We start from the raw sequence: 24,643 nt of genomic DNA, 5'->3' as shown, positions 1-24,643 counted from the left end.
CACAATTCTCAAAATCTCAAATTTATCACGTCAAAAACAAAATCTTTCCAAAGTAAAAAAATTTGAACTAAAAACCAAATCCAACCTTCATTTTTCATATTCTATTATTGTAATTTGAAACGTATAATGTAAGTTTATAAAAAAATACATTAATTTAAGAAAATGCCTTAATTATATTATTATTTAAAAAAAAATAATTTGAGAATTGGGTTTTTTTAAAAAAATCTAAAATTAGGTTTTGTTACTTGCAGAAAATGGAATCTAATATTGGGGGAAATTTCCAGCAATAACTTATGACCGCAAATTTCCTTCTTTGCATTTTATTTTATCTTCTTAAATATTAAAAAAATTAAAATAATTTTTAAATACAACTTATTTACCCTATAAAAAAAAAAAAAAAAACATACTGGACAAAGTCTTTTTCATAAAATGTAAATAATTTATTCCTTTTTTATATTTTTTACTATTTTTCAAAAAGGTAAAAGTTTTGATGATTTTTTTTTCTTTTTGGAGTAGCCTATATTTATTAACGTATAAGTGAATATTTATTATTCCTTAGAAAGGGTAGTGATTGGGTGGAAGCAAATTTGGGTTGGGTTTGGCCAATTTATCAAATTTCTTTAGTCCCACACGAAAAGGGTATGACAGTAATTTAGCAACAAAAATAAAAGGTTTTTTTAACGATAAATTATCGTTGAGATATTCTTACCATAGATTTCATAATTATTTGTCTCTGTAACTCAAAATCTCAAACTTCTAATTCTCTTTCGACCGTATTATTTTATTAGATCCATTAGATTAAAAGATAATACACTAATTAGATGGTACTTATAAGTAGAATCTTTAGAATCGGTCTTCTCAATGTGATTAAGTAGTTGATTCTTCCAATCAAGAAACCTAAATTAAGTTCCAAAAGAAGGTCAAGGTTGAGAAACACAATTTCATATTGTCCTTGTAAAATTATATAGTTCAAAGATCTTGATAATTATTGTTATATACAATGTTAGAATTTTATTGTATAATCATTAAACTAAAGTTTATAAAACCATATACACTACACTGGTTTGAAAATTTCTTACTATTGTTTTATTCTCAAAAGTTAATAATTTGATCCTCGTAATCACCAATTTGAAAATAAGCTCTAAAACTATGTTTTTCTTACCTTTTGAAACATTCACGATGACTAGTAGTGAGTTTGTTTATTTGTTGGTGAGATTAGAGATATTTTATGAGTTGTTTGTAAGGAACGTGCATTTTTGTTAATAACATGAGTGAAAAATTAAATATCTATGATATAATCACTTCTTTGTACATACTCTAACGATTCAAGTTGAGAACAGTTTATAATTTTTTTTAAGAACAGTCAAACCTCATGCATTGATTGTATAAATTCATGTTAGTTGAATTATGCTTACGAGTTTAATTTATGTATTGATATTCGAATTTTGTTTAATTTTTTGTGATGTATCATTTCACCATTTATTCTCTACTTTTTTAGGGTATGTGATTCATTCACTTCTCCTTAAAAACAAAAGCAAAAATAAAAGTATATGATTCAATTCAATAAAGCTAAAAGCATAGTGTTATGATTGACTCACTCAAGTACTTACGACCTAAACTAAAGGTGAAAATAATTTTCATTTTTGAAAAATTATCAAAGATCAATCTAAAATATCATATAACTATCAAACGTAAGCCTATTTCGATAAAGATGAGATTGTACTTTAGGGTTAGAGATTTCGATTTATAATTCTATTGTACTGTAATCTATATTTTAAATAATGGTGAAAGTTAACAATTCAATTTAAAGTATTGCGTGACGAACTATATATATTATTTAAATGTCCTGTTGTGACAATAGAATTTTAAATTAATTAAAATCATTATTTATATTAAGGAACGAGAAACTGAAACGTTATTAAATGGACTATAAAGTACAAGTTTTTTTTTTTGTTAAAAAAGGGACTAACATTACGAATTATTTACAAGTATGCGTCTAAATTTCTATACTCGTGTTACTTCACATTTTTTACTTGAAAAATTATGTACGAAGTTTCAACTTTGTTGTTAACAAGTCAATGAATTGTCAAAATACACTTAGCTTAATTGGTATGATATTTCTTTGTATAAGTGGGAGTTTCAAATCTCTTTATCGTAAAATTGTTATACTAAAAAATAAATTTAACATTTTAATTTTAATTTTCAATAAGTCTTTAAATTTTCATTTGTGTCTTATAAGTCTATTTATATTCATGTTATTTAAATATGCATTCATATAACGTGTTAGACGTAAAATTGAAAAATTTAGAATCTTCTTAAGTAGAGAATTTGAAAACATAAATTTTAAATATAATGGATTAAATGAAAACATAATTGTAATTTACAAAAAAAACATATTTAATCTCAGATTAAAAAATTGAATTATAATTTAAATAATGGTAAAGTTGTTGCAGCCACCTTACAAGAAATTAACATTAATTGATGTAAGAACTTATTTTATGTTAAAAGAAAGTTGGTATAACTATAAGCCAGAAAAATTGAACCATACAGTTCAAATGAGGTTAAAATTCAAGACAACAATATTTATAATGAGAATTTATTTCAGGTACGGTTTGATAAGGTTTTTCTAAATAGTTTGTATAGTAGAGATTAACGGTCCGTTTGGATTGATGTAAGGAAAAAAAAACATTTTTTTTTGAAAAGTTCATTTTGAATAGCTTTCGAACACTTTAATTTTTTTTTACACACGTGTGCGAGGTTTCTACAAAATAATTAAAAAAAAAAACAAACTATTTATACTTCATAGAAAAAATTCAAACTAAAATTTATTACGTTTGATTTTTATATGAAATGCAAATATTTGTCCATTTTTCTATTTTTGACAATAAATATATATAGAGAGACAAAATGTTTTCAAACTATAGCAAAACAAAGTGACAAATTTAACAACATATTTTCTAACTACAACAAAATAAAACGATAAATCTGAAAAAATATTTTTAAAATACAATAAAATTATAGATTCTATCAATGACAGAAGTTGATAGATACTGATATGTTTGTATTAGTAACGAAAACTTATCAATTTCTATCGACATCTAAATTTTTCTACATTTTATAGATACTGCAGTTTACATTACTAAAACGGGAAATTTGATGGAGAATTGTACACCTGAAAGCTGAAACGTGGAGCCCTCCACGTGGCGTGATGGGCCTAAAAAGTTCGGGAAAAGAATTCCACAAAAATCCCATTACTTATCATATTATTTTCCAATGTCTGAATATATCTATATTTATCTCAATTTGGTAAATATGAAATAGAATTAGCCAAATATTGAGATAATTTGATGCCTAATTTACAATTAAGTCAGAATAAAAATTATATTATAGATAAATATCATCATCAAAACGAGGAATACAAAAATATATCATACTTGGAGTTGGAATGAATGTTAAAATTCACAATCTACTTAGTGTCTTTTGATTTATCGAAATTTGTATCTCAACTATTATTCCACTAAGGAAATGCTTTTTAAACTAACTTATGTACTTTCTTACTTAGAATTGTAATGCAACTTATGATCATTGTATAAATTTAAAGAAAATTACATCATTTCTTTTTCATATTGCAAATATAACAAATATTACAAGTAATTAAATATATCTAATAGCTATCGGATGCTATTAAAGGGTTATTAGAAGACTATTAGAGAGTTATCCGCTTTTAAATTTACTACTTTGTAATTTAGAAAAATGTAATGATATTGGCTCTATTGTCATAATTTTTTTTTTCTATTTTTGCAAATGTCCCTAAACTTAATTTGAGTTATATTTAATTTAGTATACTCTTGAAATTTTAATGATCAATCTATAAGATATAATTAATGTAATCCATGATTTAAGTGTAACTAATTTTCTTAAAGTATACATCATCAATGTGGAACAAAACTTTAAACACCGGTGACTTAAAAAAGGAGAGATTGATAACTTAATGAAACTTATAACTTATATGTTGTACCCTAACTTTTAAAAAATAGATCACGTGGTACTATCCTAATGATGGAAAAGAGATCATCATCCCTCGAGAAAAAAAAAATTGTTAGATTGAAGATGAGATGAGGTACACAAAAATTTATACCTCGTTATAAGTACTTTGTAACCATATCTCGTCTCCACATTAACTTAATTAAGCATCAAATAATATATTTTACAAGAATTTTTTTGTCTTTGACATTGTTTTTTTATGTTCACGTAATAAAAAATGTCGATAGAGCTATATTCTACAGACATTTTTTTAATGCGTGGGCATAACATCGCTTATGCTAACGACAATATACACGTTAGCAAAGAGTTAATGTGGTTCTAGTGAAAATATTAGATTGGATTTTGTGTCGACGTTTATTTTAGTTTCTAATTACCATACATTTGTATTAACAAAGACCAAAATTCTTGTAGTGAAAGTACTACCATAGTGAAATTAGTTTACATAGTAAATACAAGTACGTATATATAGTATCGAACATATGCTACAATAATAAAGAAAGTCTAAAAGCAAGAATCACACAACAAGTCGAATTATTTAGGAAAGATCAAGATCAAGATCAAAATTAAGATTCAGAACAAAAGTTTGTCGATACTTTGTTCGAAAAACGACAGTTGAAGGGCGAGGAAAAATGCCCACGGAAAGATGGGAATACGAGGCATTCGAAGAATTTGTACGATAGTTACGTATGATCGATGAGTATTGAAAATTATTTGTTGCCATCCCACACGTTACATGTCGCACTACATGTTAAGAAACAAGCATATACATTCTCTCTTTCCTTGGAAGATAAATAATGAATTCAATGTACTATAGATTTAGAGAGAGAGAGATATGATCTATATATATGGAATATATATTAAGGTGGGCTACAATTTTCTTGGTTGGATGTACTCTCACATTCACTCTAATAAAAGCCATTGTCCCAATTTGACCATGATTTTGGATTATGACTTCTTAACTCTTACCCACATTTTAAACAATTTCATTAGTTTAATTATATTATAATCTATATGATTGAATCATCTATGTTCTATATTTTCTATGATTGTATTATTGGCTATAATAATAATGATAATGGGTAAATATATATCTCTGATTAGTGAATTATTATATTAGACATAAAAAAAAGTTAATATATCAATATTTAAAATTAGGGGTAAACATTAATCGATCGGTTAAACTACTATCGAACCGACTATGATCAGTTTAGTAAAGGTGCAAACCAACCCCAACTATGAAGGAGTACATTGGTTGATTTGAATCGGTTTAAGTATATAAAATCTTTTTTTTCTTAAATGTTATCAATTTGGATTAACTCACATCGACATCTATCGAGGAAAAGGTTAAAAAAGAACTTGACATGTCATATTTTCACTTTGATGGTCATCTTCTAAATACTTTATATACAAAACAATAAAAAAAAAAATTAAAGTTATATTTAGTTTTCAAATTAAAGTAATTTAAAATTACTTCTCCATAAATTTAAAGTCACCCTTTTCTATGATATGAGAGTTATATTTTAAAAATTATTAAATTAATTTTAGGTAATTAATGATATATTTCAAATTAGTTTTAAATGAGATAAAAACTATTTTAAAATTACTTTATTTTCTAATTTTTTTTATTAAAAATGTTATTATTAACAAATAGGTTGAAACGGAGGAAAAAATATTTATATATAATTTTTATTAAACAAAGAAAAATTATCAAAAATAAAAAAACAAAAATATTTACACTTCTCTTTTCTACAAAAGTTTTTTTTTTCTATTTAGGAAAAAACGAAAAAGAAAAAAAAAAAAGAAAAAGAAAAAGATATTCAAACTTTTCTTTGGCATTCAACCGACAAAGAAGACTATAAAATAAGGGTATGGAATTAGGGGTCAATAAAATTTGAGGTCATTATGGGTTGTGTGGTTCCCTAATTAAATTGTGTTGTGAGTTGCGACACCTCAACTTAAATTCAATATTCTTATTACCAACCATTATTATTATTATTATTATTATTATTATTATTAGTCACTTTTCTATTTTTAATTTTAAAATTCCCATATTCTTTTTTTGGAGAAACTGATATGTTTATATGTGTTTTTATTCAAATTGAGGACATCCTTAATTCTCATAGGATGTTGGGTGGCTCGTAATAGACTTGATTTGTAATGTAATTTATTTTCATTCATTTTAATTTTAGGAATATGATTTTTGAGATGAAAATTGTTGAACCAGAATTGAAAAGGAAACCATTGGTTGAAGGTACCAACCACACCCATGGTTTTATGTGTAAAATCATTTCAACTAAAACATATATATTACACAAACAAGAAAGGTAGAGAGAAAACCAAATCAAATATTTTTCTCACCTACTACATCACTTCTTCTCACCTCCCTAACAACAAATCCATTTTGCCTTTTTTTTTTCTAAAATAAAAAATATATATATATAGGAGTTTTGTGTTTTTATTGTATAATAATTATAAGTTTAGTTGATAAAAATTTTAAGGTTTTGTTAAATGACAATCTAAACTTTGAAAAAGAGATTGAGTTATAAATTTACAATTTTCTTAATCAATTATGGAATACTTCTCAAAATTCAAACATTTATTTTAGAAAGAAAAAAAAAAAGTTAATTGTTTTTTTCTTAATCAATTATTGTTTTTTTTTTCTTTTCTTTTCTTTTCTGTCTACTACGATAATGATTTTCGATTTTGTGTCTTCTAAATAGCTAAATATTTAAATATAAATTTAGGGTAGAAGTCTAATTTATTTACCATTTTTAGAAAGGAAAAAAAAAGTTAAAATTTGAAAATTAAAAACATGTGTTTTTGTGTTGAAATTTGGTAAATAATTTAATTCTTTTATATATTCCTGTAAATTAGGGTGAGAAATTGAAATAAAAAATAGAAAATCAAAACATTATCAAATAGAAATTAAAATCAATGGGTCAATCAACAAACGAGGTATTATTTTCCAAAACTTGGTTTGATTTGATGATATCGATAGAACGCAAATAACAAAATAATAAATTTAAAAGCCAAAGTTACGTAAATAGATTTAATTTTCAAAATTAATAAAAAGATATAAAAGTCAAATTAATTACCCAACGAGAAATTTTTATTTATTTATTTTTATGGTTTTGGAATACCAAACATAATTTTCAATGTCGACCCTCCAAATAAAACATATTTTATACTTTCTGTTTTAGAAAAAATGTTAAAAAAGAAAAGTGAACCTATTAAATAATTGTGTATTGTTTTTTTTAGAAAAGAAAGTAAAAGAATAAATGAAGATAGGTATACATACTTTTATTAACCCATCACTTTAAAAACAAATCCTTCGTATTAACATCTAAAAAAGGTCAATTATTCTAAAAAACCTATGATGTTGAAATGATATAATTAGAGATTGAAATTTTTTGTTCTACTTTTTTAATTAATTAATTAGTTTCTTTTTCTTTTTAAGGATGATAGGGAAAGGGAAACCGAATTGAAAGATGGGATGGAATAAATTAAGAGTAAGATTTAAGCGGAAAAAAATTATCTTAAATAATAAAACTCCTAAAAATATCACAATTTATATGTGATAAATTATGATAGACGACTAAGATAGAATAATATTACCTATGTTTATCGTGACACAAATGGATAATAGTAATCTATCTAATCTTTTGCGGTCTATTGTAGATAGATTGAGATATTTTGTTATATTTTATAAATATTTTAGTTCTTTGAAAATGACCTAAAAAATAAAAAATAAATAAAAAAAGTAGGAAAGGGTACTTTAGTAATTAGCAATTCATTACTTAAAACATTGAGTTATGATTTCTTCAACCTTTTATAAGTTTCATTCATAAAGGGCTTGATTTTGCTCCCACTCAATTCATTTTAGCTTAAATTGCAAATCACCCGTATTAATTAACTTAATATATATTAACATGCTTTAACGTATTGACATGATTTGTTTTAATATATATATATATATATATATATATATCTTATTTATGTTTTTTTTTTCATTGTAATATTTCATCTTGCATAAACATTATTTAAAAGAAACTATATGCTTAAGATTTTTACGATGACAAAAGCTACAAATATAATGTTTAAATTCGACATGTTTTAGTCTAGCTATCACATTATTTTCATTTAAGACGTTGATAATATTGTTTCTTTGTTTAATCTTCACAAAAGAGAACAAAATTATCTAAGTAGTTGTAACTTCAGCTTATTCTCAACTCTCAAGATTGCTCTTTACTTTGAAAATACATTTTTTCAAGTGTAAGGACATTACAAAAGACCTCATTTGAGGACTCCAACGGAAAAGAGTGAGTGATATATCTAAAGAAGAACTTTGACCTATACTAATTTGGAGATCGATTCAAGAAACTCTCACACAAGTAGGGGCGATTATCGGTTAGTTGGAGTTGATTTTTTAAAAAAAAACCGACCCCAAACCAAACATAGTCGGTTTAGTAAAGTGTCAAACCAACCTCAACATAAGGGTCGATTGGTCAGCCGATTAGGTTAGTTGAACACTTAAAAATATATATATTTTTTTAATTTTCAATTCAAAACTTTTCGAAACCAATTCTTCTCGTTTTTCGACCGATCGACTTCGATTTAGTTGATCGGCTCGATTTTTCAGTCTATCATGTTTACCAATACACACAAATTTGCTAGATAAATAAGACCAAGTCAAAAAAAAAAAAAAAAAAAACGAGTTGACAAACAATTCCAAAAAAGAACATGCGGTGTCTCAATTAATTATGCTTGCAAAATTTCCATCAAACAATAAAAAACAAAAACAATAATGATAAAGATATTATTTTATTCACCGTATAATAAGGTTATGATAAATGAGAGATTGAATGTATTTGAAATAATTCACATAAATAATAGAAAATAATAGTGATTTGGTTGAATTAAGTATTTATTTAATTATTTAAGAAGAAAATTTAATAGGCAGAAGAAGAAGAAAACTGCGGGGAAAGATTAAAGAAGAAGCAAACAGTGAAAAATGGTTAAAATAATGATGAAAAGTAGGTTAGCCTTCGCCAGCAGGTGATGCAAAAGCCCAATCATTACGTGACACGTTATCTTTAAAATTATGACCAATTAAAGTTTTTCACTTTATTGATTTTTCAGTACCCCTTCACATGATGTTCTCTTTATCCCAAATTTACTTCTTTCTTCCTCTTTTTTTTTTTCCCTCCTCCTTTTTGACCTCCTTGCTTGTTGCATTGTTAGCTAAAGTAATATCGATATCAACATGGTATTGAATTTCGGTTGACATGTACGACCATGTTTATCCCAATTGAAACGTAATTCTCAATGGTAACGTAGAAAGTGAAATCTAGTTGATTGTTTGTTGATTCATATATATATGTATATGTGTTCTGGTTTGGTCTTGTTTTTCTAGCAAACTTGTTTGGGAGTTTCTCGAACCAGTGTGTTGTTAAGTCTATCACAACTTGATCTCTAAATTAATATAGGTCAGAGCTCTTATTTAGAGATATCACTCACTCTTCGCTTTTAGAGTCGTCGAATGAGGCTTTTTGTAATATCCTTTCATTTGAAAACGCAATCAACTAGAGTTTGTGTGAACTCTGCCTGTTTTTTGTAATTGTAATGAACTTTGGGAATCACCTCCAAATATGTAATCTAATTGAGGAACAAAAAAATTTTAAAATGAAAATTACGTGAGACCCATTTACTTTTATTGAGTGAGAAATTGAGAATTATGAATCTGTTACTTTTACTTTTACCTTTACCTTCATCCTTAACATTTTCGTTACCGTTGAGATAAAGTAGTAATAATGATGATAGCAGTAAACATGAAAACTTTGTAATTACAAGTAATAATTATGTTAATTTAAACTATAAACCATAAAGTTATATTAATTTTAAACCTGAACTTTCACAAACGTATCAATTTAAACTCTTAACTTTTATAAGTGTGCCCAAATAAAACATAATTGAGGGTTTTAATTAAGTGAAACTTTCGCAAATGTAACAAAATACCAAATTATTTACGGTTCGTGTAACAAAGGACATCAAGTTAGTCATTTTTTTAAATATTCCAGGTTTGTCTTTCCATCTTTCTTCTCTTCATCGCGATGAAATCATCTTCATCGTGCGATTTCTTTCATCGTCTTTCTTGTTTCTGCGATTTCTTTCTATCGTATTTCTTCTTTTTCTATTTTTTTACGTTGTCTTACATTTGCTTAACCAAATTAAAATGACTGTGTATAAAAAAAAATAGCAAAATCTAAAATACCATATATGAAAAATCTTGAAAAAAAAATTGAAGTAGCCAAATATAAACTGTGTAAAAAAGTAAACAATCATGTCAAAAAATAAAACATAATGTATAAAGAATCTTGAAAAAAATCATTAGATTGGAGTAGCCAAATGTAAACAATATTGTGTAAAAAAAAATATCGTGTATAAAAAATATTGAAAAAAAATCATTTGGATTGGAGTAGTCAAACGTAAATGTGTAAAAAAAAAAATAAATCATCCTTTAAAGAAACAAGTAGCAAATTTTGAAGAAAAAAAATAAATCGTCTAATCTAAACGATCTTGTAACCAAATTTAAACAATGTAACAATTGAGAAAATAAACTGTAGCCATATTAAAAGATCGCTTAACAAACAATAACAAAATCTAAACGGCCGCAAATATATTACCCGTGGTTGACGGCAAATATATTATTCATGGTTGACGGGACATTTTTTGTATTTTACACAATGGGCCTATGGGCTTTTCCGTTTTCGAGATTGTTATATTTTACCGCTTTTTTATATTTTTGAAAATATCCTTTTAATTGATGCAACAAAAAAATTTATGGTTTAAATTAATATAAATTATCATCGGTGTTTAAGTTTAAATCGATGCAAAGTCCAAAGTCTATGATTTAAATCGAAATTTTTCCTAAAGTCCAAAGTCTAACCATTTAGAAAACTATTTATTATATTTGAATTAAAGAAAACTTTAGTCGTTATTACAATTTATTTACATGCCATTTAAGTGAAACTATAGAGCATTATTTCAAACCCCTAATATTACACTCTAATTTTCCCTACTTTTTATTTTTAATAGAAAAGTAGACAACAAATCAAACATGAAATGCCTAGATGCTATTTTTATGTACATTTTTTAATTCTTACTAACTAAAAAGGGAAAAGAAACCACAAGTGGGGAAGTTAAAACTACCAAAATAAAATACATACACAACTTTTTTTAATACCACACAAACAAAGAAAGAAAGAAAGGAAGAAAAGAAAAGAAAAAAGTAGATGTACTATTTTATCCAATAAAATTAATAATAAAAGAAAAATAAAATAAAATAAAACAATAAATGGTATTTTTAAATGTAGCATAATGAACCAAAATATTTTTTAAAAATATAACAAAAATTTCAAATTTTATTATACACCGAAAAAAAAAACATAGAGAGTAAGGGTAAGTCTGATAGACCGAAAAATTAAGTCAACCAACCTAATCGAAGTAGGTCAGTGAAAAATTTCAAATCCAGAATTTTTAAAAAGTATTTTTAAATGCTAAACCGACCGACTTTTACTCATTGATCTCGAAGTCGATTTGACATTTTACTAAATTAACTATGATGGATTCCGACATACCTCCCTAATAAAGAGTCTATCAAGGTTTGTCAATATGAAAATTGGATATATTTGGTAAATAATTTGTGTGTTATTTTATTTAGAACAATTTTCTAATGTGTAGATAATAAAAGGTGAATAAGGTATTTATTTAATTTGTTAGGAGTACAAAAAGTGAAGAAGGGTGTGAGGGAAATAAATGTATATATTTGTGGACCAACGCATAAGTTATGATTAATTTAATGCCAAATTTAGGTTATAATAAAAAAAAATATATAAATTTATTTTGTCCTAAAAAAAAAAAGATTATATAAAATTTATTGTGATCACCGGCATCTTCTTCTTCACAGTTCTCAACAGTTTAAAAGCATAAACCGGTTTCCTCGCGACTCCCATCTTCTTCCCCAACTCCCCGCGGGAAAAATCCGTAGCCATTTTGTGTTCCACTTCCCGCCGGCAATGTTGCCGGAATTTCAACATCTGTCGCCGCCGCCTGAGGTCTAACTCTGTTTCCGACTACAATTCCACTCGTCATGGCTCTCTCTGCCTCTACGCCGCAGAGCCTGAAGCTTCGTATTCTCTCGTGCCTCACAAAGCTTTCCGATCGAGATACCTATTCTCTTGCTGCATCCGAGCTAGAGTCCATTGCTCAGAATCTTGACGGGAGTACCTTGCCGATTTTCCTTTCATGTATATACTCCACTGATGCTTCGGATAAATCGCTGGTTAGGAAACAATGCATTCGCCTCTTTGCTGTTGTCTCAGAGATTCATGGAAATTCTCTCTCTCCTTACCTATCGAAGATTCTTGCCAATATCACACGCCGGTTCCGCGATCCTGATTCGTCGGTCCGATCCGCTTGTGTTAGCTCTGTAGCAGCATTAGCTTCTGGTGTTACGAAACCGCCGTTTTCGACATTTTTGAAGCCTTTAACTGATTCGCTTTTCACGGAGCAGGATTCTAATTCACAGGCCGGAGCGGCCTTGTGCTTGGCTTCGGCTATCGATGCTGCACCGGATCCGGATCCGGTTAAGATCGGCAAGCTTTTGCCGAGGTTTGAGAAGCTTTTGAAATGTGAGAGTTTCAAGGCGAAGCCGGCTCTCTTGACGCTGATCGGGAGTGTTATTGGAGTTGACGGAGCTGTAGGTAATGGAGCTCTAAAAAATTTGGTCCCGTGCTTGGTTGCATTCCTCAGCAGTGAGGATTGGGCGGCGAGAAAATCTGCGGCGGAGGCGTTAGGTAAGCTAGCAGTCGTCGAGAGGGATGCTCTGGCAGAGTTCAAGGCTGGTTGCTTGAAAACGATAGAGAGTCGGCGATTCGATAAGGTATCAGTTTCTTAATGGCTTTAAAAATACAATAATCGAATCGAATTCAGATATTTGATCTTGTTTTTGGAAACACTGTGATATAGGTTAAGGCTGTACGCGAGGTAATGAGTCAGATGCTCGAGGCATGGAAACAGATTCCTGATCTCTCGGATGAGGCATCTGCGCCTGCTTATTCCCAATCTTCCTCGAAAGGTAACATGCTTAGACATTATCTTCAGTAAATGTTTAGCTAATTTCCTGCATGTCTGGTGAAATTGTTTACAGCCTTGTAATTTCTTCCATTTCGGTACTTGATTCTGTTTTAGAAATCGCAAGTGATGGACGTTATCCACCTGGATTTAAGAATAATTCTTCAGCTCGTCTTGATGCTCCTCTCCCGAGGAAGAACGTTATCTCAGCTTACAGGTCTACACCGCCGGATGCCTCACCTGCGACGGCAGCGAGAAGGAGAAGCTCTTTGAGCGGTGGTGATAAGAAAGCAAGTTTGTCAATGCTCCAAAAGGCTGAGCGTAAGAAACCTCTGGACTGGAAAGTAGAAGTCTCTGTTAGGAAATCTCCCTCGGGAGAACTGAAGGAAAGAGATGAAAACATTCCGGATAGAAGGTTCAGTGAGAAAACAAAGATTTCGAAACCAGAAACAAAACGAGCACTCTTCAACAAAATTTCTGACGATAAGACTATTAAATTCGGTGGATTCAGGTCTGGATCTCGCGTAGTTCCTTGTCCAGAGGATTTTCCTGAATCGACTGTTGTAGCAAGTAATGCAACCGATGATCTGCACAGGAACCACAAAGACTCTGAAGAATTACATTTGATCCGTAACCAGCTTAGTCAAATTGAAAAGCAGCAATCCAGTCTTCTGGACATCCTCCAGGTTGGTAACCGAATCCCTAAATCTGAAAGAAATATGTTGAACCTGAATTTATTTTCATTTCTTCATGCTTGATTCATGCCTTCAGTTAAGTTGTATAAGTTTTCCTCATTGTCATTCTAGATATGATAAATTGTCCGAGAAATATGAACGTTCATGCATCGTTATAGTAAATCGTTCCTTGGAAATTGGAATCATTAGAATACAGGAAATATATAAGTACTTGTACAATGTAGATAGAACAATAGACGACAAGCACATAGAATATTGAATCCATAAACGAAATATTCCAGGGACATTGTATGAACAAAATGAAATCTTCATCGTACATTACCAAAGTATGTTTAGCCCAACGGAATTAACATGGTTTTCTTCCTTAAAGATCAAATTTGATATCCCATCCATTGTTCGAATATGATTTTTGAAGTATACACATGTTCATGCCATTTATAACTTCTCTATCGTTTTCTCCCAAAAAGTACGTTTCTCATCGAATACAAACTACTGTCCAACTTCAGAATTACATTGGGATTCTCTGCAATGTGCAGTCTAGTGACCACTCATTGCAATACAGTTATTAAGTGCTATCAATCTCACTTGTGTTTTGCCTTATCTACCATTTTTAGAACTTCATTGGGAGTTCCCAGAACGGAATGCGATCCTTGGAGACGCGTGTACATGGTCTCGAACTGGCATTGGATGAGATCTCATATGATCTAGCTGTATCAAGTGGAAGGATGTCTTATGGTAATACTCCCACAACCACTTGTTGCCTACTACCAGGAGCTGATTTTTTGAGCTCAAGGTTCTGGAAGAGAGCAGAAAGCAGACACTCAACCTCAAAGTTCTCAACTCCCATTCGTGCAACTCCATTGGCTCCAATCCGCAGCAGATCAGGCGATCGCCATGGAACCAATGTAGATGTTGGATCAATGAATCTGGAGAATCATAGGTTTCACATCCAGCGACGGGGTGGCTTTATGGTTAATCCATTGGCTGTGAGACAAAGTGAATCCAGGGCTGCCTCAGATATAACACTTCCTTGAACAATTTGATCAAAGGCACTAAAGAGTAAATTCTGAACTTAATTCACTCTCTTTTTTATTTCACTCTTAAATTCTTGTGCAAAATGGCCGGATCTCTAAGTAATTTACTAAACTTCAAAACATTTTTACTCTTTTTCTGGGATTTGTTATAGGCTTAAGGCTATGGTTCTTCATATTCCTTTGCCAATGGGAATCTAAAGCGAGGGATTGAGAAAGCAACTACCACGATTTATGTGGCTAAGGTAATGCATTTAATAGCATTTTTCTATTATGTTCAAGAGCCAAGTGATCTGAAAATTAAGTGAGGTGTCGAGTTAAAATTTTCTTTTCCCTATTGATGTGGCCAAGGCAATGCATTTTTTTTCTCTTCATTATTATTATTTTCTTTTTTGGGAATGTGATTGAAATTGGAAACAATAGGAGTCTACATTAAATGCCAAATATTCTAATATAGAGAGGGTGGTTAATGATGTGTAAATAGGAATCAGAATACAAGGCCTTTTTCACTCCCACTTTACACTTACGATTTTACTCACTGGGGGTGTTGAGTTCTTTTCGATTGGTTGAAACTTATTGCTTGAAGTGGAAAAGAGTACAGATAGTTGGTTCATGATTATGATGTTTTCTCATCATTTTTAGCCTTCTTTTTTTTTTTTCTTCTTCTTTATAGTAGCCAGTAGGTAATGTAAACTGATACTAGTCTATTTATTAGTTTATACCACTGATAAATAAGGTTATAAATCTCCTTAGTTTATATATAGAAAAATGATTAAAAATAAAACATTTGACAAAATATTTACATTTCATACAAAAAGTTAGTTAGTGTAATAAATTTTGTCTTTTTGTTTCGTAGGGTTTAAATATTTTGTTAATTTTTTCTATATTTAAAAAAATTCCTTATATATAATAAAGAAAGAAAGAAAGAAAGGTGTTATCTTAAAAGAAAATGTATCAAAGTGCAATGCTTAGTAAAAAAGAAAAATGGGTCTAACATTTAGAGGGTTCACATGTAGGGCACTGCACAACTGAAATCGACTTTTCTATTGCATCCTTATTTTATTATTATTATATCTTTATATTGCATCTTTATTCGAGTCATGGATGAGAGAATATTAAATACAATATGAAATTTTAGTTTGAGCTTTTTGATGCTTGCTACGTGTCACATCACACTAATGTTAGTGGTTATAGGATTAAAAGAAAATTATGGTTTAGATTGAATTTGAATTTTCGTGTTAATTTTGCATTTTGTCCATGAGATTCAATTTTTTTGATAACAATTATATTGTCCCTCCACAGTTTTTCTATCGATTTTCTCGATTTTTATTTTTCTCATTTTTCTACGAGAGCTTGGATAGATTTGATAAAATGTAACAAAATTTTAAATTGATAGTAAAATTTAAACTTTTGCAATAATTTATAAATATTTTAGTTTATTTTACTATATTTAAAAATATAATTTCTTATTTTTTTATGGCTTTCCCAATTTTCACTTTATCTAAATATTAGAATACTATTAAATTTTTAAAATGAACCAAAATAATTACGATTTATATGTGACCATAAATTTACATAGTAATTAACAATATTTTACTATATTTATAAATATTTTCAGCAAATTTATCATTTAAAACAATTTATACAAAAAAAAAAAAAAATTTGATCTTTCTTTCTTTCCAAAATTTCGCTTTTCCCATTTTGAATTCACTCAAAATTTTGATCCCCAAGTAAACATCAATTTTCATGTAATGCTCTCAAGTCTCAACCGTCAGATGTGAGTGAAGATTACAATTTGTAGAAAATAGAATCAATTACATTTGTATTTGTAACAATTCATATCATTTTTGTATTAAAAAGAGTTTCATATTTACTTACAAACATAACAAAGATAGAACAAATCTCCAACTTAAAAGAGGAAGTGTAAATCAATTACAGAGCACAATACAATTTTACTTTTATAAATGTTTTTAGGTTTAAATACTAATTTGATCTTTCTATTTTAATTTTCTTTTTTTGTTATTTATCCTATACTTTCAAAACATTCATTTTTGTTTCAACACTTTCAAACTTAGTTTACTTTGATTAGACCATTTTGTCTCTTCACTTTAGAAATTAAAAAAAAAAAAAATTAAAGCACTAAAATGAACTAAAGTTAAAAATGTGTAAAATAACATTTCAAAAATATAAGAGCCAAAACTAAAAGGTACACAACATTGATATGGTATGGTAATTCTGAATTTTTAACTCAACAAACAATAAACTATCATTTTTAGAAGAAATGTGACAAATGGGTGAATGGTAGGAGAATCTAGATATGGTATGGTAATTCTAAAACAAGTAAAGGCATTCTGAAAGAGTTTAATTGAGTTTGAGATGATAATTATTATAGTTGGGGGAATTAATGTGGAGATGGAGGTGAGTATGTGAGTTAACATGCATATAATGATACAACTCTTCATCTATTGTTGAACCAAATGATAGGAGAGTTTTTTTTTTTTTTTTTTATCCAAGCCCAACTCAACTTGAAACCAAACACCCCCCCCAATTAATTGGTAACAAAGATTGATGGTTTTCTTCCACAAAACCATTATGCCAAATCCATCAATGAATGGAATGACACACATTTTTCGGCCTCCATTTCAGCGTCGTCTTCAAAAACCAACTTTAAAAAGAAATGGAAGAGGCCTTTCCTCTTCCATCTTTTCATCTACTGTACAGCACTACCACCATTTTCGCCTAAAGATCAAGCTGTCAGACACTTCTTAAATGTTTTCTTTCACATTCGTGAATACTTTGAGACTCATTCGTTCAGTAGTTTAATTTCCCCCCACCAATACATAAAAATTCTCTACAATTAGCCTATATATATATATATATATATATATATAGCTCAATAACATATAAATGTATTAGCAAATAAAATGATTTTGGTATGAATCTTCCACATTTAATTGTGCTATTAAAAGTTCAGGGCAAAAATAGGCTGGGTTAAGTTTTGAAGCTTTCAGAAATGGTTTAATCTGTTTTAATTTCAAGGGAAAATTGCAAAACATACATTCAAAATATGGTGGTAGTTACAATGAACCCTTAAATTTACTATTGTAAAAATTAAACTATTAAACTTATAATTTTAACCCAACAACTTATGATACTTGTAGAAATCAGATAAAAAAATTAAACCTTCAAGCTTATACAATTTATACAATTATATAAGTTCGAGGGTCAATTTTAACAATTCTATATGTTTAAGATAATTTGAGGGTATAATTACAATTTAGTTATTGAAATTTCCGTACCACTAAAAAGAGGGTTCTTTTAACTTTGGGGGAAAGGAAGTGACTGAGGACGTAAGATGAGGGGGAAATTTGTTTTTAAAGAGAAGGAAAAAAGATACCTAAAAGTATTAAACAAGAGATTCTATGAATGAAATAGGATGTGAAGGAACATGAGATATAAACGTACCCATTTCTCCTCACAGCTCCAATCATCATTTTGTTTCTTTCCTTTTCTCGTATACCATACGATGCTGTTCATCATAATACGCAATGCTCCCAATTTATGAAAAGTTAAAAAAGAAAAAAAAAATGGTTGATGATGATGATGATAAGCAATATAATATATTTTCTTAAAGGAAAAGGAATTAAACAAAAGGAAGACAGTTGCATGGGGATAAGGCCCCACCCCCTCTAGTTGATACGTATGTTATGAGTAATTTATATTGAAGAAACAAACCAAACAAGAAACTAATGCTTCAATTTCCAGCTTTTTTTTTAAAAAAAAAAAAAAAAGAAAAAAAAACAACACTCAAATTTATATCCTACAGCTCAGCCACATGAGCAGCATTTTCAGATCCATAACATTTCGGGAAAATTATATTGTTTCTTCATGTTCAAGTTGAATTATTCAATTTAAGAAAGTATCTACCGATCAATCAAAATTTCACATTACACTTATAATTCAATATGGCTAACTATTCTAGTTTCTAAGGAAAAATAAAATCAAACAAACAAATAAAAATAAAACAAAACAATAAATAATTTTTTTAAAACGAAAAATTAGGTACAACCAACTAAAAGAAAGTTTTCGATCAAAATTGTTTAATTAGTTAAACCATATGTATTTGATCAAGAGGTAAGAGATCTACCAACAAGAGCTTTAGTTCATTTGACACTTGTGTACCGAAAAAGAGATTTTCGGTTCAAATCTCCTCATCCTCAATTGGCACCTATATATTCTATCTCGTTGGTATAAGATGTGTCCCTTCTATGGTGTGATAAAACTTCATAAATAATCTCCATCGTAAGGACTACTTATAAATGTTTTATCAAATTATGTAGACTAAATTCTATTTGTGTCCGTACATATAAACTAAATTTACAATTTAACCTTCTCTAACTCATCTATTGGCGGTCAGGGTTAAAAATGAAATGCGAAAAAGTAAAAAAGTAAGGGTTCAATAACGCCATGATTAAAGGTAAAAACTACTTACCACCATTTGTGTATGAATAGAGCAGCAATGATCCATGAAATAAAAGATAACAAGGCATTGCAGAGGCATGCTCTACGGACAATATTTTGAAGGCCTTGTGGTCTGCCACTAACTTTGCCGTCAAACGGGGAAAAGATGCTTACTTTAGCCTGAAAAGTTCGACCACTCATAAAAAATTATTACCTTCCTTAAGTTTCATCTTTTGTAATGTTTTATGAGAAGATTCTATTCTATCACATGAAAGCAACATTTTTAAATGCAATATTTTCGTTTATAAAATACAATTTTCGTACTTGCAAATGGACTTGATGTAATTAAAAAAAGAAAAAAAAAAAAGAAAATGAAAATTATTATTATAAATTAGTTAAAAATACTTTCATTAATTTACAAGAATAGTCAAATACACACTCTAAATCTAACCTGTTAATCTTGCACTCGTATCTTCCTCTCCTTGCATAAAGGTGTCAAATCTGAAACTATAAAACAACCACAACATTACCAATTTTTTGACACAAGAAAACTACGCTTTTGACAGCTAAAAAGCTATGGTGGGGAGTTTATGTCTTTAATTCTATAAAGGACTCGATGGAGGAAAAAAGCAGAGAGACGTTAAAGAAAAGTGTTGAGAAAATTATAGATAATAGTTTAGATACGGAAAGGAATTAGTCTGAAATAATTGCAAGGGTTAATCAAAATGTGAGGAGTTTGTCACAGGAACAATTGGAAGGGTCAAGGCGAAGAGGAATACTAAGAGCATTGAAATTTTGCAAATCTATAGAATCTATCCCTATCATGGTAAATCAAATAGTTTCTTTCTAGCCATAAACTCCAAGTAATTGCTTTAACAGTATTCCTCCATATAATCTTTGTATTTCCTTTTAACTTGGTTTCACGCAGAAGCTGTATCAAATTATCTTCAACAGAGAAAGAAAAAGCCCAAGCGAAGTCAAAAGATAGGCAAAGAGCTCTCTGACTAGAGGGGAAAAAAAATAGTAAATGGCTCTGCGTTTCCCCTACTTTCCTACATAAAGAAGCATCAATTGGTTGTAATGTCATAATGCACAACGTCCTTGTAATCTCTCCATTGATTTTTGGCTCTTCAAGAGTCAATAAACATAGCCCAAAAGAAAATTTAAACATTTTTCAGTACTCCCCAACTTTCCAAATTGAGAGTGCTAGTTTTTGGAGTAGCAAGGAAATGGTAGCTGTTAATCTTGAGGAAAGCGAAATAATGAAAGATAACCTTCTAATGTCACCTCCTTTCTTAGGGCATATTTTAACCAACAGCTCCAAAAGGCAGCAGAATTCCTTAATCTCCAACTTACTCAGATTCCTCCTGTCAAAATTTTAGGATGTAGTAGTCTTCTTCCAGAACTACGTAATGTAGCATAAAGTGCGCTAAGCAGAACCAGAAGGAAATTCTCCATTAAATGTCTGCTACTAACAACTCTTATTACCTTTTCCAAAAACATGTGTTAATGCAATTGTCAAAACTGAGAGGAAATGCGTTCCAATAAGCTTTTAGTTTTTGAGATTTTCCACCAAGGGCAACGACTGCTTCCTACCTTTCTTCCGTTCTCTTGTTCCTTTCTCTTTTCCGTACAAGCTAGGGAATATGAGATGACTAGGTGTCATGACTTATTTGGTTATTGATGAGCTTCACAAACCACTTACAAAAAAACGCTAAGTTTATTTTTGGAAAAAAACACATTCCAGCAGACCATATATGATGGGTAGCCATTCCCACCTTATCAACATCCCCTAAGAGAAGTCTGCCAGGACGGTCAAAATTGGAAGATAGATATAAAGAAAGTAAATCAGCTATCCAAAATTATGTTTGAAAATGTCAATCCTCATTTGACAGATACTTTTGCAATGCGATTGGAAGGGCAGTCTCTTTTGCACATTCAAAAACTTGGGAAGGGCAATAAAGAACTCCATTCAAATGATGGAAAAGGGAGAAGCAGCTAGACGTAGCTACAATTATTGAATACAATTAACTTCAAGATTTAAACACGATTGATTAAAAGACCCTTGAGCATTCACTGGTCCACTATAAATTCACAAACACTAGAGATAGAACGTGGAACTCACATGTTTCGTGATTCCCAAATGTTACATGTTTCTAATTCAGCAAAATCCAACTTTGGAGTCTCCTCACCTTGCTGACTTTATCCAGCTAATTGATTGCTCAATATGATGACGGATCATGATAATCTGACAATGTGAAGAAATTGAGGAATATGTCAGAATGTAGCACAATTATTTGATGAGCAAAAGGGTTCTGGTGTGAAAACGTATTAAGATAACTTGACTAGAAACTCATAGTAAAAACAAAATGATCTGGACTGTAAGGTTGAAAAGCTTCACGAACGGTCAATTCGTTACATGTGCGGCACCTTATGAGGAAGACCACTATTTGCTGTACAGTATTCAAGAGCTTTCTAGAGAGTTTCATATTATATTAATAATTCATGATACAGCTTTGAAGTAATAAATTCTATTGGCGCAATAAATTTTCAGAAAAGATAAATAACCAACCTCATGCACAAAATGTGCTGCTTGCCAACATCTTGAGAATTCAACCACGAAGCTTCAATTCCTTTGTTCCCCATCTTCCTCTTTGAATGATCTCATTACAAGATGAATTACAGTCTGAGTTATTTGGCAAGTCCTTGTGCTTTCTACAAATTGTGGCTTAAGAACGTAAATATTTATAAGTTGCATGTGGGAGTCATCATTCAAATCAGAAGCAGTCTTGTCAAACTTAGTTAACCACCTTTTAACGGCTCAACAACATTGTTGGTTGATATGGTTAGATGCATACATTCCAAAAGGTTTCACCAGACTCCTATATCACTTTCAGCATTTGTGCATGTGCTGTAAACACCTCATCCTTTTCAGATAGAACTTTGAAAAATGTTTTTGAGAGTACACAATCATTTGTGATTGATAAATTGTTTCCGATTAGTTAAGTGCTGTCTACAAATGGAATTCCAGAGCAATGATGAACAGGTCATGATGTATCTCAATGGTCTCCTGGTTGGAGTTTGGAGAACCATTTTCTTTCTTGTAACTTTTTCCATTTCTGGAAACTGACATTTAATACTGCTACCTTTGATTGCATCTTTTCAATATGTCAGAATTCTTCTTAGCAGCTGGTGTATGTATTGCTTCATCCTTTTCAATATGTCACAATTTTAGACATGTTTGGTCGTACCCCTTAGGTCTTCTGATCTCTTCTGCTATGTATTTCATGGAAGGAACCTCCAAGAAAACTGACTTTTCCACTAAACAGATTCTATAGCCACTTTTAAAAGGTTTTAATTCTGTGCTTCTTTTAATGAAGGAAAAATCAATATCACTGGTACATCATTTAAGCTTGCACTTGCCTGACATGTCCATTTCCCAGGTCACGAGCTGTTCGTTCCAGATGAGAACCATAACCGTGGACTCACCATGACAGCATGACTAAGAGAGTTCTGAGGCCGCAATGACATACATATCTTAGTAGCCATATTTTTTGCTAAATTTTCTCATTTAGTTTCTTATTTCCTGTTCGTTACTTTATCACATCTATCCTGATCTTCTCGCATCTCTTACCCTATATCTTGACCTTCACTACATATTTTGCTTCAATTTTGAGCCCAATGTTATTCATCTCGGTTTCTCTAACCTGCAATTGCAGAAAAATACAACTCAAAGGTTGTGTTGATCACACAAAGAAAAACTTAGCTGAAGATAAACCTAAAGGTTTGAACTAGAAATTTAGAATCATTTCAATTATAAGACAATATTGTCATTGGCTCAGAATGTAGCATGGCAATCTACTGAAATTACAAAAGGTTGCACAGCCATAATGTGAGTAAATCATTCTATGTAAGTGTTAGATTATAACATGAGGATCACAAGATCATACGATGACAGATGATAAACAAACAGTCTCCTTTATACAAATACACGGGGTAGAAGATGAAAGAAACAGAAACTCCGAACCACATTTTCACCAAATCAACACCACAAAATGAAGTCAATAACGGTTTATATAAATATTTGCTTCAATTACCAAATACGATCCCTAAAAATCACAAAATAAAATAGATATGTCCAAAACACTAGACGAGATCAAAGAATCAACAGATTCCACCATTCTACCTTACTATTCATTCTTCGTTAGGCGTCTAACAAGCATCCGAAGTGCTTCATCCTGATTCGTGAAAACTCTCCAATCGAAACCGAAAACCTTTCATATTCGAAATCATTAATACGCCGCTGATTCTTTGGCCGCAATCGCGGTGTACATCCGCATAGGCCTTCTCCAATGTCGTCGATATCTAAACATCCATTAACCAGGAAGATTAAACTTCGGAAATGAGAAGCACAAACGGGATAAAAACATTCCGAATATGTGAATAAGAATCAAAGGCGAAGGAAATATGTAAAATGTTCTTCTTAATTGAAAAGATTTACGGATAAATACCTCCGGAATCGCCCATTGTCGAAACCTTTCCGGAAAATTTTCAGACCAGACGGAAGTTGAAATGAGATGAGAACTGATGAATAATTACAAGACGAATATGAAAATTTGAGAAGTGGATCAAATCCTTCTCCTTTTCGTACTTTTACTATATTACCCTTATCGGATCTCATAATCACGTGCTCAAGGGAACCCTAAAACCGGTAATTCGCTCTCTTTTCTGCTTTTTGGCGCGGGGCGCGCGCCATGAGATTGCCTCCATCTGTTGCCGTTGGATCGTGGATGCGGTTAAAGCTCACTAACACGTGCGATACCTGCACGTGCTCACAGGAACCCTAAAACCGGTAATTTCATGTTTTCCAAAACATTGTGAATCAAAATTAAAGAAAATAAAAATGAAAAACAAATTTTTGAGAAAAAAAACCTTTCCATAATTTTTAAAAACTTTAGACTTTTGATTCGTAAGAAGTTTTTCCAAAAATTAATAAATTATTTACACTTCGTATAACAAAATTACTAAAAGATAAAATTTATTACACTTTATTTTTTTTTAAGAAGTGAATAAATATGTTGTCCAATGTTTTATTTTTATAATTTTTTTTTCAAAAAATGTTCAAAAAAAAAAAAAAGATATGGATGAAAATTGTGTTTATATAAGTTAAAGCACGAAATTTTGGTAGTATATTTTTAAGCATTGAATTTTGATTTATGCACTCGGAAATCAAACATCTTAACTTAAAGTTGATAATATGATTTTTTATGTTAATCGAAA

General features: G+C 30.0%; 1 protein-coding gene and 1 long non-coding RNA gene across 13 annotated transcripts; one reads left to right on the top strand and one right to left on the bottom strand.

The window, feature by feature from the left end:
* The first annotated feature begins 11,853 nt into the window (after positions 1-11,853).
* Positions 11,854-15,521, top strand: LOC103493949 (TORTIFOLIA1-like protein 3). Its single transcript, XM_008454929.3, has 5 exons — positions 11,854-12,985; positions 13,072-13,180; positions 13,294-13,862; positions 14,486-14,930; positions 15,058-15,521. Exons 1-4 carry the CDS (start codon positions 12,194-12,196, stop codon positions 14,903-14,905), a joined length of 1,890 nt encoding a protein of 629 aa, XP_008453151.2. The 5' UTR covers positions 11,854-12,193; the 3' UTR covers positions 14,906-14,930; positions 15,058-15,521.
* LOC103493948 (uncharacterized) lies at positions 13,740-24,027 on the bottom strand. 12 transcript variants are annotated; one of them, XR_538541.3, is made up of 8 exons: positions 23,875-24,027; positions 23,550-23,728; positions 21,936-23,070; positions 21,489-21,611; positions 19,815-19,870; positions 19,395-19,543; positions 18,368-18,431; positions 13,740-13,884 (listed from the first exon to the last, which is right to left on the bottom strand). It is a non-coding gene; the product is annotated as an uncharacterized LOC103493948 (long non-coding RNA). The 12 variants fall into 12 exon arrangements; XR_007818859.1 differs by lacking the exon at positions 13,740-13,884 and adding an exon at positions 14,063-14,855 and having other exon boundaries at positions 18,368-18,453; XR_007818858.1 differs by lacking the exon at positions 13,740-13,884 and adding an exon at positions 14,063-14,855.
* Between the last annotated feature and the right edge of the window lie 616 nt (positions 24,028-24,643).

This window comes from Cucumis melo, chromosome 2, assembly GCF_025177605.1.
Source record: "Cucumis melo cultivar AY chromosome 2, USDA_Cmelo_AY_1.0, whole genome shotgun sequence".
Taxonomy (NCBI): domain Eukaryota; kingdom Viridiplantae; phylum Streptophyta; class Magnoliopsida; order Cucurbitales; family Cucurbitaceae; genus Cucumis; species Cucumis melo.
Note: the sequence above shows the minus strand (reverse complement) of the source record. Positions and strands in the feature narration are given on the sequence as shown.